This window comes from Camarhynchus parvulus, chromosome 20 (assembly GCF_901933205.1).
Source record: "Camarhynchus parvulus chromosome 20, STF_HiC, whole genome shotgun sequence".
NCBI classification, from domain to species: Eukaryota; Metazoa; Chordata; class Aves; order Passeriformes; family Thraupidae; genus Camarhynchus; species Camarhynchus parvulus.
Window position 1 is genome coordinate 11110562 of NC_044590.1, and position 17490 is coordinate 11128051.

General features: G+C 43.8%; 1 protein-coding gene across 5 annotated transcripts in view; it reads right to left on the minus strand.

Moving 5' to 3' along the window:
* Window positions 1–17490, minus strand: part of PTPRT (protein tyrosine phosphatase receptor type T) — a 483857-nt gene that overhangs the window by 86775 nt on the left and 379592 nt on the right. For 4 of the 5 annotated variants that reach the window (XM_030963017.1, XM_030963016.1, XM_030963015.1 and 1 more), the window contains exon 13: window positions 10321–10357. In XM_030963017.1, coding sequence (XP_030818877.1) covers window positions 10321–10357 — 37 coding nt within the window. Of the gene's footprint in view, window positions 1–5862; window positions 5920–10320; window positions 10358–17490 lie in introns of all 5 variants that reach the window. The other variant, XM_030963019.1, reaches the window with a different exon arrangement.

Below are 17490 nucleotides of genomic sequence, written 5' to 3' on the forward strand. Positions count from 1 at the left end.
GAATTCAAGAGAGCCATAAACAGGAGGAAAAGTCAGGTATTTATGTGAGGTTTCCAGCTGGTGAGGCACAAAGTCCTGCAGGGGAAGGGGCACCACAATCATCAGCAGCCAAGACTCTGGAGGAGAGAGAAACATCCCAAGGCTTAACAGGAGAAGAAAAAAAAATCAAATAAAATTATTCTAAGGACAGCTGGGTCAAATATTCAGAATCCAGGAAAGGGCAATGCAAGTGTGAAGGAGGGAGGGACAAATTGAGAGAAACAACACAAGAAATGGGAGGTTCAGCCACCTCCAGGAGACAGGAAAGACCCAGCAAGGGGACAAGTCTGGCAATGATGAGGTTTGGTTTCAAAATTGTAGCACCTAAGAACACAGCTTCTTCAGAAAGAAATCCACTCTTGGAACAAAAAACAATCAGAAAAAATCACTTCAGAGCATTATTTAACCCAGAAAAATTAATGAAAAATATTGGGCTCCCAGTCATTATGTGTTGAAATGATCTGCACAATCAGAGTAATTTCTTTGCAGCACATAATGGCCAGGCAGTGGGCTGAATGTAAAATCTCCTAATAGACCTAGAGGCTTGTATTCAAAAGACAGCTATTCTCAAATCACTTGTAAACACGATTTCCTTTATTTATTTTTTTATGGTGCTTTCTATGTGAGTGGCCTACAAATTATTAAAGCAGCTCTGCATGCAGGAATGTTTTCCCTCATGTTTTCAGTTCCTGATAATATCTGTAGCCGTAAAACACAGTCTGGAGTGCAAACACAAGGGCAGACAGGTACGTCCAGGAATGATAACACTGAGATAAAGGTGGACAGGCACATTTTTACATCCTGATGTGGAAACCAGCCCAGGGTGTCAGCTGACCACACCCTCCAGCAATTTATCAGCACTAAAACCAATCTGTGCATGATGCTGGTGCCTCCACATACCATGAGCCAACAGAGTGGAACAGCTCATCACACCTAAAAGCCAGATTCCTTTTTGGCTGTTTCTTTGTTGCAATTCATTAAAAAATGAGTATCACAAACAGGATCACCACACACAACGTCGCCACACCGATTTTCCACCTCCAGTTATTGAAGACTGCAAACAGCACAGGCTTAAGCCTATAATGAGACACACATTTCTTTAACAAAGCTCAAAAGGAATTGACAGAATGATGAGAGCCAAAAGCTTTCAACCATATTCTGAGCAGAGAGAGCAGCAAAACAAAGCAGTCCTGGAGAGAAAGACAGACCAGAATTTGTATGAGGGATTTTCAGGCTTACAGGTGGAATCTGTAGGAGGATGAGGGTAAACACACAGTGAGACATCAAGATCAGCATTGCTAAGCTGAATGAGAATTAAAAAATAGCTGTAAGTGAATAATTGATTCTGGAGATTCCAGGCAAATCCAGCACAAAGGCTATTCTTTCTTCCTCCTCTCGCTTCATAACAGGTGTCCTTAATTTGAGCTAAAAGCAGATATATGGTCCCCAAGAATAACAAAGTTTATAACATTTCCCTGAAAGAGGAGCTCAGCTAAAGAGAGCTGCTGTGGTGCCAACAAGTGATGTGATGGTTCAGGGAGTGAGAGCACGTTTCTGTTTTAACTCTTCACTCTTGCAGAACTGTATTTAAAAACTAGCTCAAAAATTATAGAAATGGAAAACAAGTACAATTACCAATATGACAAATTCAAATTTAGAGATGTGACTTAATTTTTGTGAAGTCAGACACTGGGAGATCAACCTTTTGACTGATAAGAGGCAAAAACTTCTCAGTGCCTGACAATGTTACGGATATATAAGAGATTCACCACAATTAGTGACTTTTCCCCCAGTAAGCCCACTCTCAATAGTTACCCTGCTCTCATCATGATTATCATGAAAAATCCACGCCCACAGCAGCTGCAGAAGCTGCAAAACCAGTGAGCAAAGCCCAGGGGTGGGCAGAAGGTGAACACTGAAACAAAGTCACCTTTTGAGCCCAAGTGGACGAAGGTGCCTCAGGTACCAGGGTGACCCACAAAAAGCTGCCCTGAGAGGTTCACCCCGAGCTGAGGGAGCAGCAGGAGAGGAGGAATCTCTCTTCCAGCTAAAGGGATCAGCTGGGCAGTGTCAGGAGTCTGTGTACACACACACTCTACGTGTGCTGCATGAACACCAGGATGCTTCCTGTGCTCTGCCAAGTTGGAGCAGCATTTTCAGGCAAGACTGGAATGAAGATTTCCCTTTTCCTCTACAATAACACTACCTACCTTGTAATTTTATCACATATCCTAATGCAACCAAATAGTTTTTAATGTCCAGCTCCTGGAAGAAGCTCAGAAGCTTGTTAATATCAACCCTGTTTCTGAACACTGGCTTCTCAAAAAACCTATTTAAGGAAGCAGGCATCATGTATTTGTAACAGCCCTGGGACTGTCCTGCCTTTGGAAGTGTTGTTAAAGGACACTGATGTCAGGAAAATTAATCCACAAACACCAGAGGTTTATGTCCAAAAAGGAGACAGAGGAGTCCTTTTATTTTATTCCAATAAAGGGAGAGGCCATGGGGCATTTCCCTGAGGTCTCTCTAATTTTCGGAGGACACAGCCTCCTTTTTATCCCAATTTCCCAGCCACATTTCCCTTCTCTCTTTACCCATTGTCTGAGGTACTTGAAAGGTTCAGATTTCCCAGAACACCTGAAACCAGAGATTCCCCTCTAATGTATAACCCCCATTTTTAATTTTTAATTCTTATGGAATTTAGGGGTTTTCCCCACTGTTTCTTTAATCTTTCAGTATCCAATTTCATTTTTCAGTAAACCCACAGTTTATTTGTAAATGCAAATATCTTTTTTTTTTCCCATTCATCAATCAGTGGAATCCTTCCCATTGTTTCTTTTATCTCCCAGTGCTGGTTTTATCTACCAGCAGACCCACAGCTTCTTTATAAAGATAAATCTGTCATTCCTCTCACTGACAATAAAATCTATTTATGAAAATCATTTTAAGTGATCTGCAGTACCTGCCCAGTGGCTTACCCACCTAAGAAAGGATCTGTATCAGGAAATGGAGACAAAATCCTGATCACCCAGGTGAGTTGGTGTGAGGGTCAGGAACATGAAACCCCACTGCCCTCTAAAACATGAGAATCTCCTCCTGCCTGCCCCTCCTCAGCCCCTGTGCAGAGGAGGCTCCAAGGGACATCCAAAGAGCTCTTCCTGCAAACTTCCAAGCAGTAGCGATGAAAAACAAGCCCCTAAATTTCATAAGCAAGGAATCATCCAATACTCCCTGCATTCAAACTAAGTAAAACAAAACCAAAGGAAATATTTTCTTAATTTGACCTTCACACGTGGCTTTCATGTCCAACTACTGACTTTTCTTTAATTTCCACTCCTTTACCTGGCTACCAATTTATCTGCAAACAAAGGTGAATGTCCACTGGTCCAGGGCCAGCCACAGCCAAGAGCATCCTTTCCCACCAGCTAGGACTTGAAAAGGGACAAGAACCTCCACATTGCTGCAGGGAAATCCTTGCCTGCTTTGGTTCCTGGAGGCCTTGGCTCACACAGCTATAATATATTTTATTTTCATTTCTCCAAAGACCTTTCTATCCTGAAGCTACTTGTGTCCTGGCAGTGGATGCTCTGAATTTCAAAGGTGATGTTTTCAGTCTCCTGTTGCTAAACTATCCCAGATTTCATCTTAAACACTGTGCTTCTTCTCCTCTTACCTCCAGCTGCCTATTTTAATTGGGGAGCCCAGGATTAGGGTTTGGCAATGCAGCAGAGCTCTGGAGTAGACAATGACCTCTGGACATGAGGCTGGAAATACCAAATTCAGTTCATTCCTGGCCTCATCCCATTCCACACCAGGTTCTCACTAACTCAAAGCTGTGCCCTGGGATAAGGAATTTATCAATTTATCTGCAATTTATCTGCAAACAAAGGTGAATGTCCACTGCTTCAGGGCCAGCCACAGCCAAGAGCATCCTTTCCCACCAGGTAGGACGTGAAAAGGGACAAGAACCTCCACATTGCTGCAGGTAAATCCTTGCCTGCTTTGGTTCCTGGAGGCCTTGGCTCACACAGCTATAATATATTTTATTTTTGTTTCTCCAAAGACCTTTCCATCCTGAAGCTATTTGTGTCCTGGCAGTGGATGCTCTGAATTACAAAGGTGATGTTTTCAGTCTCCTGTTGCTAAACTATCCCAGATTTCATCTTAAACACTGTGCTTCTTCTCCTCTTACCTCCAGCTGCCTATTTTAATTGGGGAGCCCAGGATTAGGGTTTGGCAATGCAGCAGAGCTCTGGAGTAGATAATGACCTCTGGACATGAGGCTGGAAATACCAAATTCAGTTCATTCCTGGCCTCATCCCATTCTGCACTAACTCAAAGCTGTGCCCTGGGATAAGGAAGCCCCTAAAGGGATTATGATGCACGAAACTTGTGCTAGAAAATAACTTTTAGAAGGCAGGAATTTGTTCAGGGGGTTAAAAAAACCAACCAACCACTTTCATGCATTCAGCTTAAAAAATGTGATAAACTCCTCTGAAATAAATAGCACCAAACAGAATAAACCTGTCAAAGGAATAATATTCCAGTGTATTAGAAGACAAAATGCAGCAACAAACAGATTTGAAGTGGGATTAGATCTGTTTAAAAAATACATTATCTGTCTACAAAACCAGAATGTATTCCAGGAAACAAAAGAAGCCTCTTCAATGGATTTGAGGGAGCAGGAATTATTAAATCAACATTTTTCATGTGCAGCAAAATTGTGTGGGAAGAGCAGGAACTTTTTCCTTCCTCATTTTCCACTGATTTTTTTGCAGTCTCCCCCACCAGCCCAAGATTTCCCTGATCACATTTCAGACCCAGGTTTTTTATTGTGATTTCAACATTCTCCCAGGAAGTTTCCTTCTTCCCATCGTGATGCACTACCAAAAATCAGGACCATTTGAACTTCCCAGTAATCCCAGCACCTTTTTGCCCCTGTATCACAGCTGATGTGCAGTTGAAATAATTGTTGGGTGAGGAAGTCATAGAGAGGCCAGAACAGCCATGCAGCACTGGGAGGGGAGTATTCCCAGAGAAATGTAATGCATCTGAAAACTGAAAAAGCAACCCTCCTTTCCCATTAATCTCATCTAACACTGCCACATCCCAGCTATTATTCTGTGCACATCAGGCTGAGTAAAAGAACTTAATTCCGCAAGCTGATGGTATCTTCCCTCCATATTTAAATTTTCTGGAGTTAATGATGATCCTGGTCCCAGTGTTACATATGCTGGGGCAACTTTATGGCACACAGACCTCCAAGCTCCTTCTGATGGAAACTGCAAAACCCTTGAGAGGTTCTGAACCTCCCCACTGAGTGACTTGGTGCTGCTGAGGCTCAATTCTGCAGCATCTCTGGCTCCAGCAGAAGTTTCTATAGAAACTACAGTTTCTATAGTTCCTCTACAGAGAGCTTGCAGAATCAAGTTTTCCTTTTCTTGCCACCATTTCTCCGACTGCAGGACTCAGCTGTCTACGAATATGCAGAACAATCAGCCCCAGAAAATGGCACAGCTCCTTTAATTGGAAATGCAAGCTCAGCTCCATGCACACCCAGGGGATCCATGGGGCTCTTCCATCACACTCAGGAGCTGCTATGAAGATCTGAGAGGTGTTGAGCCCTCAGCTGGCCCTCAGCACAGACAGATCTCCACCTCGGCACTGGAGGAGTGCCATGAAAGCACTGCCCTCCTTTATGCTGCAGTTGGAGCAATCGTAAAAGTAATTTCTCATGAAAAACAAGCATTAAACAAGAAGTCATGAAGCTGCTCAGACCTCTGGAAGTTTGACCAGTTTTGCTTTTTCTGAACTGATAATCACCTGTGCTCAAGAGGCTGGGCGGGTTTGGCGTGGTCACCTGGTGTCTACCTATCACTGCTAAGAACAAGCAAAATGGTTCCCAGGCAGCATGCACGAGACAAAAAAAAAAAAAAAAGGAAAAAAAATAAAAATGTACCTCATAATGGTTATTATAGTTCCATTCTTTCATTTGCAAGAATTCACATTTTAAGGAAAGGAGTATCGGGAGATAAGGAACCATTAATGAGCCCTCTGCCTTGGTTTCAATTACACTGTGAAATTAATTTAGTGCACTTTAGGAATACAAGAGGTAATCGCTCTCTCTTGGTAAGAGGTTGCAATTTTCTCTAATAAAGTGTCAATATAAATATGTTGCTTTAAGACAAGGAGAACAAGTCAGTTAATTCAGAAAGAATGGGACATATTAAAACAAATGCTGTCAATGAAACCAAATGGCAAAACCTATAAATAACCCATCTGAATGAAAATTGTATGGCAGAGAGCTGGTAAACTGAGGTTTAATTATAAACATTTTTAAAGACTGTTTTATGTTGATGAGATGCATCTAAGTGCCTAATGCTACGAAAGATAACATTAGTCCAGTAATTAAAAAAAAAAAAAGAGAACAGCCCATGTGAGGAGGGAAGTGGCAAGAGATCTGAGACCAACAAATCTGAAAAAAAAGAACAAACGTAGATACAAAAGGTTCATAATGTTTAACATGCTGGCAAAACGTGGGATGGCTACACAGAGTGGACAAACGTAGGGAGCTTTCTGATGGATCATCCAAGGTCACCCAGCAAGGGCTGGTGGTGAATCCCTGCCACTGGCCCTTCCCAAGGCAGCACCCAGCCTCACATGGAGGCACTGGATGGAGGGAAATGAGCTCAGGGCATGTGCTGGCCCAGCTGGGAACCTGCTGGCTCTGCTTTGGAGGAGCTGCTGCTCTGAAAGGCTGATGCCACCCCCTCCTCCCAATGCTTAACAACCCAATATAAAAGGATTTGAGAGCCTTTTCTTGCCACCACAAGGATCAAGTTGATCTAAGGAGGAGCAGCACACAGAGAACCATGAAGAGAGAGCACCACCAGAGAGCTGGGAAGCAGCTGGGCTGAACTGAAAAGGGCTCATCTGAGCAGCCTATTTCTGGCTAAAGAGGAGGGAAAAAAAATGGGAAAGCTCCAATTTTTTTTTTTTTTTTTAGTGGATTAAACCACTTTTAAAGTCACTCTGCTTTGCTTTTCTTGCTGTTGGGGCAGTGGGACACAGGGAGCAAAGTCCCTGCAGCCAGCTGGAGCAGAGGCGGCGCAGCAGCCCCTGAGCGTCTCTCGAGTGATGAAAGAGACTGAGCTCTGAGCAGGTGCCTTGCAGCAACACCCAGGATGTGTTACAATCCCCCAGCAACACATGCCTAACACATTTCACTGCCTAATTACTCCCACACTCACGTTCAGTGCCCTTGTTAATCCAGTGCTTCAAGAGAATTCTTGCCTTGCTTAAACACGCCTGGATCCTAATCTTGCTGTCACTGGTGTAAATCAGAACTCCTTTCACTGCTGCTAATGGAGTGACAAATGTCTAGGAATGGGAAAATTAGGCCTCTATTCCAAAATGAACATTTTGTCTGGCACCAGTAGTATGTATTTATTTACTTGCATCAAGTCAATTTTTTTTTCTCCTCTGGTAACAACTCAAGCAGAGCTTCTAATGCTGAGATTGAGCCTGCCTCCAAAATAGGTTTTTTTTCCCCCTGATTTCTGTCAAAGACACCACAGTGGCATCCTCACTGGCAGCTCTGATGATTCTGTTCAAGGCAGACTTCAGGTTTGCTCATTCTATCCTCAGAAAAACTCCAATGCAAATAAAGGAGAATACAGAGCAATGCCATTAAGGATAATCAATATAATGAGCAGACAGAAGACAGCACAGACGCAGGAGGTTATCTAGAACATTCCAGCTATCAGGACATGGTGTAATCACAGTTTTGTGAGTGTCTCTGTGCATTGCCCTCTCCAGGGGCTGGTCCCTTTATCCATCTGGAATTAATGCATGGTGGGAATGCAGCCTCAGGACGTATAGAAACCTGAAACTGTGGGAAAGCTCACAGAACCACCTTGTTCAGCTGTGGCAGCTCCTGTGACATTAACAGCACCCCAGCTCCTGCTGCTCCCTTGCCTGTGAGCTGCACCCAGCCCTGCTCCTTTGGAGAGCTGAACCTGCCTCAGATCAGCCACAGCTGGGGCATTTCCAGCTCCGTGCTGAGGGCCAGGCACTGGGAATTACAGCATTGCAATTCAGAGCCAGGGGAAAGAGGAAGAGAATTTCCACAGAGATTTCTGCACTGCACACAGAGGAATAAGATATCTACCTATAAATCAAAAGTGATATGAAGCAAAAGTGATATAAATCAAAAGTGATATGAATTGAGACAGCGAGAATAAACACTAGAACTACCATTATTTCTTGTCCTTTTCCATTCAAGTCAATAAAGGAAAAAAACCCTAAAGAATAAGATCACCAAAAAGCAGTGGCTCTAGACATCCTCAGGCTCTACCCATCTCTTTAATGTCTCTTATTAAATTAATCCTAGCAAATGATTTTTTTCTAAAAAGAGATGACATTCAGAACCAACAGAAGGGGGGGCTCACTGACTGGGTGGCTCAGTGACTCTTCCTGGTGACCTAACAGGGTTAATGAAATTATCTCAGTTTGCAAAAGTCAACTGAAGGTCAAACACTTACAGGACACTTTGCTGAGGTACCCAAATCAAAGAGTGCAAAGAAAAGGTCGTGTCAGAATGGGGTTTTTCAAGCTGTGTAAGTTATTTTGTTTTGAATATTCACAGAGCAAATATCTTTCCTGCTAGCAGGACAACATTCTTTCACCAGCTCCAGAAAAATGAACAACTGAAATGACAGAAATGGAAGGAACTACTGGGTTCCAAAAATTAATTAATCCAGTATCTCTGATCTCATGAAGAGACTATGCTATTGGAAAAGCTTGTGGGGATTCATTTCATCCAGTCCTGCTCTTGCTCTTTCTACCACCAGAAAGCCAAAATCAGGTATTTGAAATGGACACATCACTACCAGCTGAGAGAACTGAGAGGAAGGAGACACGTAGACTGAGACACACAGAATGTTTATAACCCAGAGAATGAATTAAATAAAGATTTTTACAAGGAACTTTTAAACAAGAAAGGGACAAGAGGGTATGGGGAGCATCAGAGCCACAGATGAGAAGGAGAAATGGGAGAAATGGCTCCTCCTCCTCAGCTTTCAGTGGTGACACAACTGCTTACAGCCCCACCAGCCTGCATGACAGAGGAGCAGGGAAAACACCTGCACAGGTGGGAGCTCCAGTGCTGGCTGGGACAGCCTGGGGATGTCCCCACAGGGAGATGGAAAATGCTCTCCAGTGGCTAATGGGGTTTCTTTGAGCCCTCCCAACTCCTCTGCAAGTGCAGATGCAGGAGGGGTCAGGAGAAAGGACCTTGAGGTCATTAACTTCTGCCAAAAGTCAAAACAGATGGAAAAGAATGGAAAAAAGGGGATGGTGCCTCGAAGCATTTCTGGGTTCCTGCCAATTTTGGTGACCTCTCAAAGCCTCCACGGGCAGCCATGCAGATATTTGACATTTCAGCACAGCAGCAAGAGCACAAGCTGGCAAAGCTAAGTTTGGGAAAGGAGAGGCACCTGTAGCACAGCCCATGGCAGCAGCCCAGCCTTTCCCCACAGCTCCTTGGCACACTACAGCATGTGGTGGGGAAATCTTTTTACAGCCACTCTGTGCTACAAATAAATTGGTGTCTGACACCTTTTCTGGAAAAGCAGCCCCTGGGGTGATTTTGAAATCTTTAGAAGAGTTGTTAAAAGCAGCTGTAAACTCTGAGAAGGAGCTCAGGCATTGTCACTGTTGGTCCCTCAGGAGCTGCACCTTGTGAACCAACCTGGGGCTGTTTTGGGTTTGCTCCGTGTGACCTGTCAGCTCGGCCTGCTCTGAGCTCACCACAATGAAAATCAGGAATGTTTGTTCAATTATACCATGAAAATGGCACGATGTAAGAATTGTGCCCAGCGCTGTGTACAAGGTTAGGCTTACACAAGATCTCCTCTTATCTACTTTGTACAGTTGTGGAGAGAACAAATTGAATGGGAAGTTAATGTCACTTTTTCAGTGACGTTCTGCCAACAGCAAGAACAGACCTCAGGACAGAAAAGCTGTCAACAGAATGAGGGGAAGGAGGAACCACAGAGAATTATACCCTGCATTAAAAAAATAACAGAGGCCACAAATATAGTGGAGTGGTCCTAGAAATTGTTGTTCTGCCTTGGAAATCTTCCTTTTTAAAAAAAATAAAATAAAAGAGGAAATAAAGAGGCTAGCTCTTTGGCTAGGAACTGTAATCAAGTTGTGCCACCACTGTAGTTTTTACATTTCTGGTATTGTGTTTTGCAGGAAAGAGAGAGACCCACATACCTTTTGTTGCCAGCCGGACACAGTTGATTTTTGTTTCCTGAAAAATAAAAAAACACAAGAAAAATATATAGGAAAACATCACAGCGTGTAATTTGCCCATCTACAGTAAACACACATTCCTTTAAAAAGCTACTAAAAATACATCTATATCTTTTCTTGCACTTCATCTTTGAAAATACCACCAACAGCTTTTGTTGCATAAAACACTCCACACTACTGGACTTGCTTGTAGTTGGTTCTCTTAAGTGTTGAAAAGTTGGGAATGACAGCACGTTTCTCCACGCTCCATGTGTGAGTGATGGGTCCCACAGAAGTGCCTGATTAGCTAATAGAATTTCCCAGTTAAATGACCTGCTCTGTAATAGACTGACAAGCCTTGGGTCAAAAGTACACACCACTGTACATCTCATTTTCATGCACCATTACTGCAAATTTTGCAAATTGGGTATTTATTTAAACACATGGCAAACAGACACCGAAGAAGTCATTTGAATATTTCAGCTCTCTGATGGATGTGGAGCAGACCAACATTCTGCGCTGCTGCCTCTGCCAAACGAGCTGTTCTAACAACCCTCACCACTGCAGCTCCTCATTGCAGAGCTGGGACAAAACCCAAGGCTTTGTGTTCAATCCACCCCGGAGCCTGCAGAGCTGCAGAAACGGGATTTGGATCCAAATGTTGGGTTTGGCTTCACACACAGCTTAGACTCTGCAGCTTTCTCAGGCCACCTCTGCTGCAAACACAACCTCTGTGGAGTCCCCAGCTCCTCCCTGCTCAGCCCTTCCTGGCAGGGGTTGCTGCTGTCCAGCCTGTGATTGCCATCCAAATGGGAATGTGCTGCCTGTTAAAGAGCTGCCTCTGGCAGGCACTAATCTGCTGCAAGGCTTGCAGAGCACTTTATGCCTCTACACGTCTCAGGTGTAATGAATCCAGCATAAATTACTGTGCTGACAATGCTCCATTAATATGGATGCTGTCTGTGCTCTGGAAACAACAGCCCAGCAAAGAAAGCACTGCTGAGCACCTCCTTCCATCCTCAAACAACTGGACAAACCTTGTGCAAAATCTGAATTTGCTCTTGGAGAAAATTGCTCCATCTGTGACAAATCCTCCTTGGCTGGAGCAGACACACACTGTGCCTTTCTCCTTTTACTTTTGTTGCACATAGGAAGGGGATGATTGCAGGATCCATGCTGGGAAATGCTGGGAATCACAGGAGCAATTCCCTCTGATCCCTTTCTGTGATGCCACACAATCTGGATATAAAGCCACACTGTGTGCAGCCTAAGAACAATGAGATACCCAGAAGGACAAACCCCCCCTTTGACCTTGCCTTCAAACTCTCTAAAGGAATTCCTGGCTCCTCGAGGATGAACCATGACTATTTCCCAGTCCAGAGTGGGACTGAAGCCCTGCTCATCCCAGCAAACCAGAGATATCTCTGCTTACACCCCCTTGTCCCCCCAAAATCAGCTGCCCTGCACAACCTGCACCAACACTGGCACTGCAAAGTCACCACAGCTGCACGCAGAGCTCCCCACTCCCCTCATTCCAATGACTTGGAATTCCCAGTTATCCTGGAAATCCAAAGTCTTTGTTGCTGCTTGGGATGTATGGAGCAGGAAAATCACAGCTTTGTTTGCAGAGCTGACTCTGCACATAGTGCTGGGAACCAGGACACAGACAGGTGCTGATGTAGTTTCTGATCTACAATAAGGTGAGCTGGAAAATCAGCAATGAAGAGCAAAATAAAAAATTAAGAGACAGGATTTTTGCAGTCTACAGGTAGGTGGACACCTGCTCACACTTTGTTGAGGAAAATTTTCTTGTGTATTTGTTGCTTTCTGCTGGCTTCAGAACGTAACAGAAAGCAGGAGAAATTAGTCAGTGCTGGAAAAAGAAGAGTCTAGAATGATCTCATTTGGACATGTGTGTATTCCTGCACGAGACCCGCCCACAGGGTGATTGGGAATACAGAATTTGTTCTGTTTGCATCTGCATCCACTGAGGGCTGCACTGAGCACAGCCACAGCTCTTAGGAGAACTGACATTGCCCAAAACAACAGCTACAGGAACAAGAACTTCAGAACTTCATTTCAAATTGCATCTTCTGGGAAGGAAAGCATAAAAGGACCTGCACAGACACCAGCTCCCAGGGCTGCTAAAGTGTAAAGACTTGAATTTAGTCCATATTCTGGATTAAGGCTGATTATTCCATTGCTTTCCACTGCTCATCTCTTTGGTGTCTCATAAAAATGAGATCCCTTTCAATTTACTTTATTTTTCTTTGGTTGCTGCGGAGAATTGTAAGTTTGCATAAATCTTTTTAAGAAGAAACAGAATAAATAAATACATTTCCCCCCTCCAAAAAAAAAAAAACAAAAAAAAAACCAAACCCAAAACAACTAAAAAAAAACCCAACTAACCCAATCATCCTCCCAAAAAACACAAAACCCAGTTTCCCACAATCATGTTTGTTTTCTGAAAAATATTACTTTTGCTTCAAGGTGCTTTCCTGTACACAGTAAAGATCATAGAATGTTAATGGGTTGGAATGCACCTTAAAGTGCCACAGGCAGGGACAATGCTTTTATTTTTATATTTTTCCCCTAAGCTACATTTCCCATCTTTCAATTTGTACACACTGCTTCTTGTCCTATCACTGCAAGGTGCTTCTCTTTAGCCACCAGCAAAGCAGGAATAAACAATGTTGGTAATTATCAATGATCCATCCAGCTTACCTACAGCAATGGCAAGTAAAACAATTAAATAAAGATATAATAGTAGAAGCTTTAGGAAAAAAAAACCAAAACAAATATTTCCCCAAAATTCAGTCTCTGTGTTGTTTCTGAATATTCTTTCAAATGCTGCAGTACTTATTTCCCATTTTATGATACCACAGAAGTTTTACAAGGCCATATATATCTACAACAATCTTAATGATACCCAGAGAGCCAACATATTCTGCATATCTGCTTCATGCTATGGCTGAACTCACAGGAATAAATTAAGATGCCAGTACTGCTTCAGCTCTGTATCACTGCCAGGTTAAGGCAGACATTTTACAGCCAAACAGTAATGGAACAACCTAGGCACATTTTAACTGGAATAGGAAAACACTCCATGGCTACATCCCACAGCTCCTGACCCAACCCTCACTTTCCAACATGCTCCATACCCTGAAAGCTCCCTGCAGAATGAGCCCATCCACATGCCAACCTCAACATATTGATGGAAATTTGCTTTCTGGAATTTATTTACCAATGAATAAAAGAAGATTATGGAGTACCCTCACTCAAGGCTGAAGCCTGGCTCTGTTTTTCAGTCCACACAGCATGGGCACATATGAGCAGTGTGTGTCAGGGTGCTGCAGCCTGTTCCTGCAGGGAGGAGCTGCACCTTCCATCAGCACAAGCCAGGGTGCCATTGGGCAAACCCTCTCTGCCCACACAGCTCCTGCCCACAGCCTGGAAACTGCACACCAAGAGCCTGCTTTGGCAGCCCCCTGGATTTCCAGGGCTGTTTAGAACATTCTTTTAATATAGCTTTTTTTCTTTCATTTTAGAAGCAAAGGAGCTGCTGCTGTCTACTAATTACTGAGGTTCCTAAATGCACATTTCACTCAAGTGAAATGCATGATAACAAAATGAGTTCTGCCTCTGTCTCTTCAGTGTTTGGATGGGAACAATTTTCTGCAGAAAAGGGCTACGAGGGCAGCAGGACATATGTTTATGTGACAGCTGCATCTTCACAACCTAAAAAGCCACATGATCTTTTTTTGTTTTTCCCCTTTTCTTTGAAACTGACAGCTTGCTGTTTACAGACTACCAACAGCAATGAAAGCAGCAAAGCTTTTCCATCCATCTGTTTTCACACCCACCATTTTCCCTTTCCTTTACTCTGATTATGACTTTGCAGCAGTCAAACGGAGCTTGCCTTGCCTGAAGAACCCCCTGCCAGCCCCAGCAGGACCTGCTGTCCCCAGGTGTGCCTTGGGGCTGCCCTACAACAGGCAGAGCTTTTTAGGCACCTCAAACTGGGAAATTTTGCTGCTGCTGGTGCATGGACCAGACAAGGAATCATCACTCCCCCCTTGGCCTCAGTTCCAGCTTTAGTTCCCCACATCCCAGAGCTGAACATGGAATTTATTGGCAACCTGCTTCACACAGGGAAGAAACCATGGGTTTGTCCAGCCTTAAGGAGTTATTTATTTGGTCCTCAACAAATTTTGCCCAAGTTCAGGAGAGCTCTAAATTGTGTGTTTATTTTCTATGCCATTGCAGGCAGTGGTTTGCAGTCTTAAAATATGTCTGTGCAGGGTCAATGGACTCCCCTATAATTTTTATTGCCAGCTTCAGGAAATTGCTATTTCCTTCCAAAGACTATTATTGCTATTCCAATTATCAGCTTTTTTTTTTTAGAATCTATGTAATTTGGAGAAGGGAGGTTTAACAGAGTGGTTAGGGCTTTTATTATTTACAATAGGAAGTTATGTCAATGATCTGTAGTTGATGATTGGATACTCACTCCTCTCAACCTCTCAAAAATGAGGTAGGCTGGGGGAGAATTTTACTTATTATGCAGAAAACACTCAGGTCCGCATCCTCTGGTCAACCAGATGTGGAAACAGGGGTGTACAAAGAGTGAAGTGTTCCCACAGCTGCTTTATTTCTGTGCCAGCACCTCCAGGATGAGATTAAGAAGGAGTGAATGTAAGTGGATAAACTGCACACCCAAAATCCTCCTGAACACAGAGCTGGTTAGTAGCTCACAGAAGTGATGCAGGCAGCCCTGGTGCCATTTCATCTTTCAGAGCACAGCTCGTGCTGAACTCAACCTCCCTGTTTTTTTCATGGCCATCTCCAGAGGGATGAATGGCATCTCTCTGCTGGCAGCTCTATCCATACCTCCCAAACGTCCCAGAAGAATAATGCTGTGTGCTGTGAGCAGACCTGTCAGCATCAAGAAATCCAGCCTCAACTCCCCTGATAATAATGAGCTGCCCGATTGTGCATGTAGTACAAGTCATTAGAGAGGCAAAAAATCAATAGGAATCTCGGTAGAGTCTATCATTCCCTCAAAAAAATAATATTCTCATTGATTCCTGCAGTGCTACTTTTCACAATTCTGGGTTGAAGACATCAGTCACTTGTTGGACCACCAGGCTGGCAGAGCAGCTGGCAGCATCCCCCCATCACTCCCAGCTGTGTTACACAGGCTCCTGCTCATCCCCCATTTAAAGGAAAAATGGCCAAGAGTTATTGATTGCAACTGTGCTGTTACAAATTTCATTTTAACTCGATGAGGTAAAATGCAGCTCCAGAAAGGATTTTTTTTTAAGGAGCTCTGGTTTCTGAGCTGCTCAAAAATTCAGGCAGGTTTCACATAGCAGCCAAAAATTCTCTCCATTGGAGTATGGTGCTGGATCAGCAACCAGAAAAAGACCTGGGGACAACCAAACCTGCAGCATCAATTTGATTATTGAGCCAGTGTAAGGATAAGGAGTAAAATGGGGTTGTCAACCTGGCCTCACCTTTCAGAGGGAAAAATACTGGCAGGGCTGGAGTTTGAAAGGGGCTCAGCTTGGAAAAGGGGCTGAGCTTGTCTGAAAACCCAGGGAGGGTTTTCAGACAAGCAAACCTTCATGCTCTGTCAGCCAGCCATCTGTAGCAGGTGGCACCAGGACAAGCAGCAAACATCAGATCTCTACCTGGATGGCTGTGACAGTGTCTGGAGCTCCTGCCAGAGCACAGCCAAGCCAAATGTGCCCTCTGCTTCTGTGCCACCTCTTGTGCTGGCTCCTTCTATCACCTAAGCAGTAACTAATGGTGCTCCTCACTCCCAGAGACACCAAGCCTGGAGTTTCTGTGTGCCCTTCCTCTTTCTCCCCTCTCTCACTTCAAACTCTGCCACATTTCAGCTCAGCATCTGGCTCTCAGCAGTGCCTGGAAGGGAAGTTCACACGATTTGGAAGTGTTTTGTGAAACAAAACTGAAACCTCTCAGTCTCACCACATTCTGCTCAGACTCTGGAGGCAGCACCACGGTGACCAAAGTGCTCCCAAGTGCCCAGGAGACAGATCCAGCCAGCCACAGCTTTTCCATTCACACTCTGAGACAACCACAACAGCGCACAGGAGAAGGCAGAAGAGCTGGTGATCTGCCTCTGCAGCAATTTGCCACACTTGTTTTGCATCCAGCTGTTAATTATGTTCCTTTCAGTGTAACAATCAGAGCTAATGGCTGCAGAGCAGACGGGAACACCAAATGAGCACAGCCCTCCATGTACAGAGGAGCTCAAACAATGCAGAACTCCTACAACACTCCTAACCTCCTCCTCATCAAGCTTTTTGACCAAATCCAGGCTGTTTCTTGAAATTAGGCTCTCCCCAGAGCCCTCTGTTTCCAAAGGAAGATGTTCTGGTTCACTGCATGAAGGCTTCTCATTGCAGCTTCCAGGTGTGGAAAGAAATTTCACCATTCCACAACTGTCAGTGATTAATGGAACTATGGAATATCCTAATTAAAAAATGAGTGGCAATGTTAAGTTTTTCCATGTGTAAGGGAACATAAGGCTCTACTTTAACCCTGCTAAGTTGTTATTGTTGCAGGTTTTTTGCAGATGTGCCTTAACAAAAATCATGGAATGGTTTGGGTTGGAAGTGACCTTAAAGGCCATCCAGTTCCAATGCCCTGCCATGGCAGGGACACCTTCCACTATCCCAGATTGCTCCAAATCCCATCCAACCTGGCCTTGGACACTTCCAGGGATGGAAATGCCATTTTGTAGCCATAATTATTTGTAGGATTTTCCAAGACCTGGATTTGGGAATCCTTTCCAAGGATTTTCAAAGCTGCTCAGGTTACAGACAAGTGAAAACTCAGAACTTTTAAATACAAATGATACCTGTGAATAATTCTGGGAATGGAACAAAAACCTGCTATTCACAGATGCAAATTGACCCTAATGTTTGAAATGTGGGGCTTAATGATTTTACCAAAGAAACAGAAAGGATCAGAACAGAAGCTACACCTCTGAAGATGCATATTCCACTCTTGGGCATTTCCTCTATACTTTTACCCACAGCACTACACTTTCAGGATATATAAAGCATATCCTGTAGAAATATAAATTATTACCACAGGAGGAAATTGCTTTCTCAAATAGGA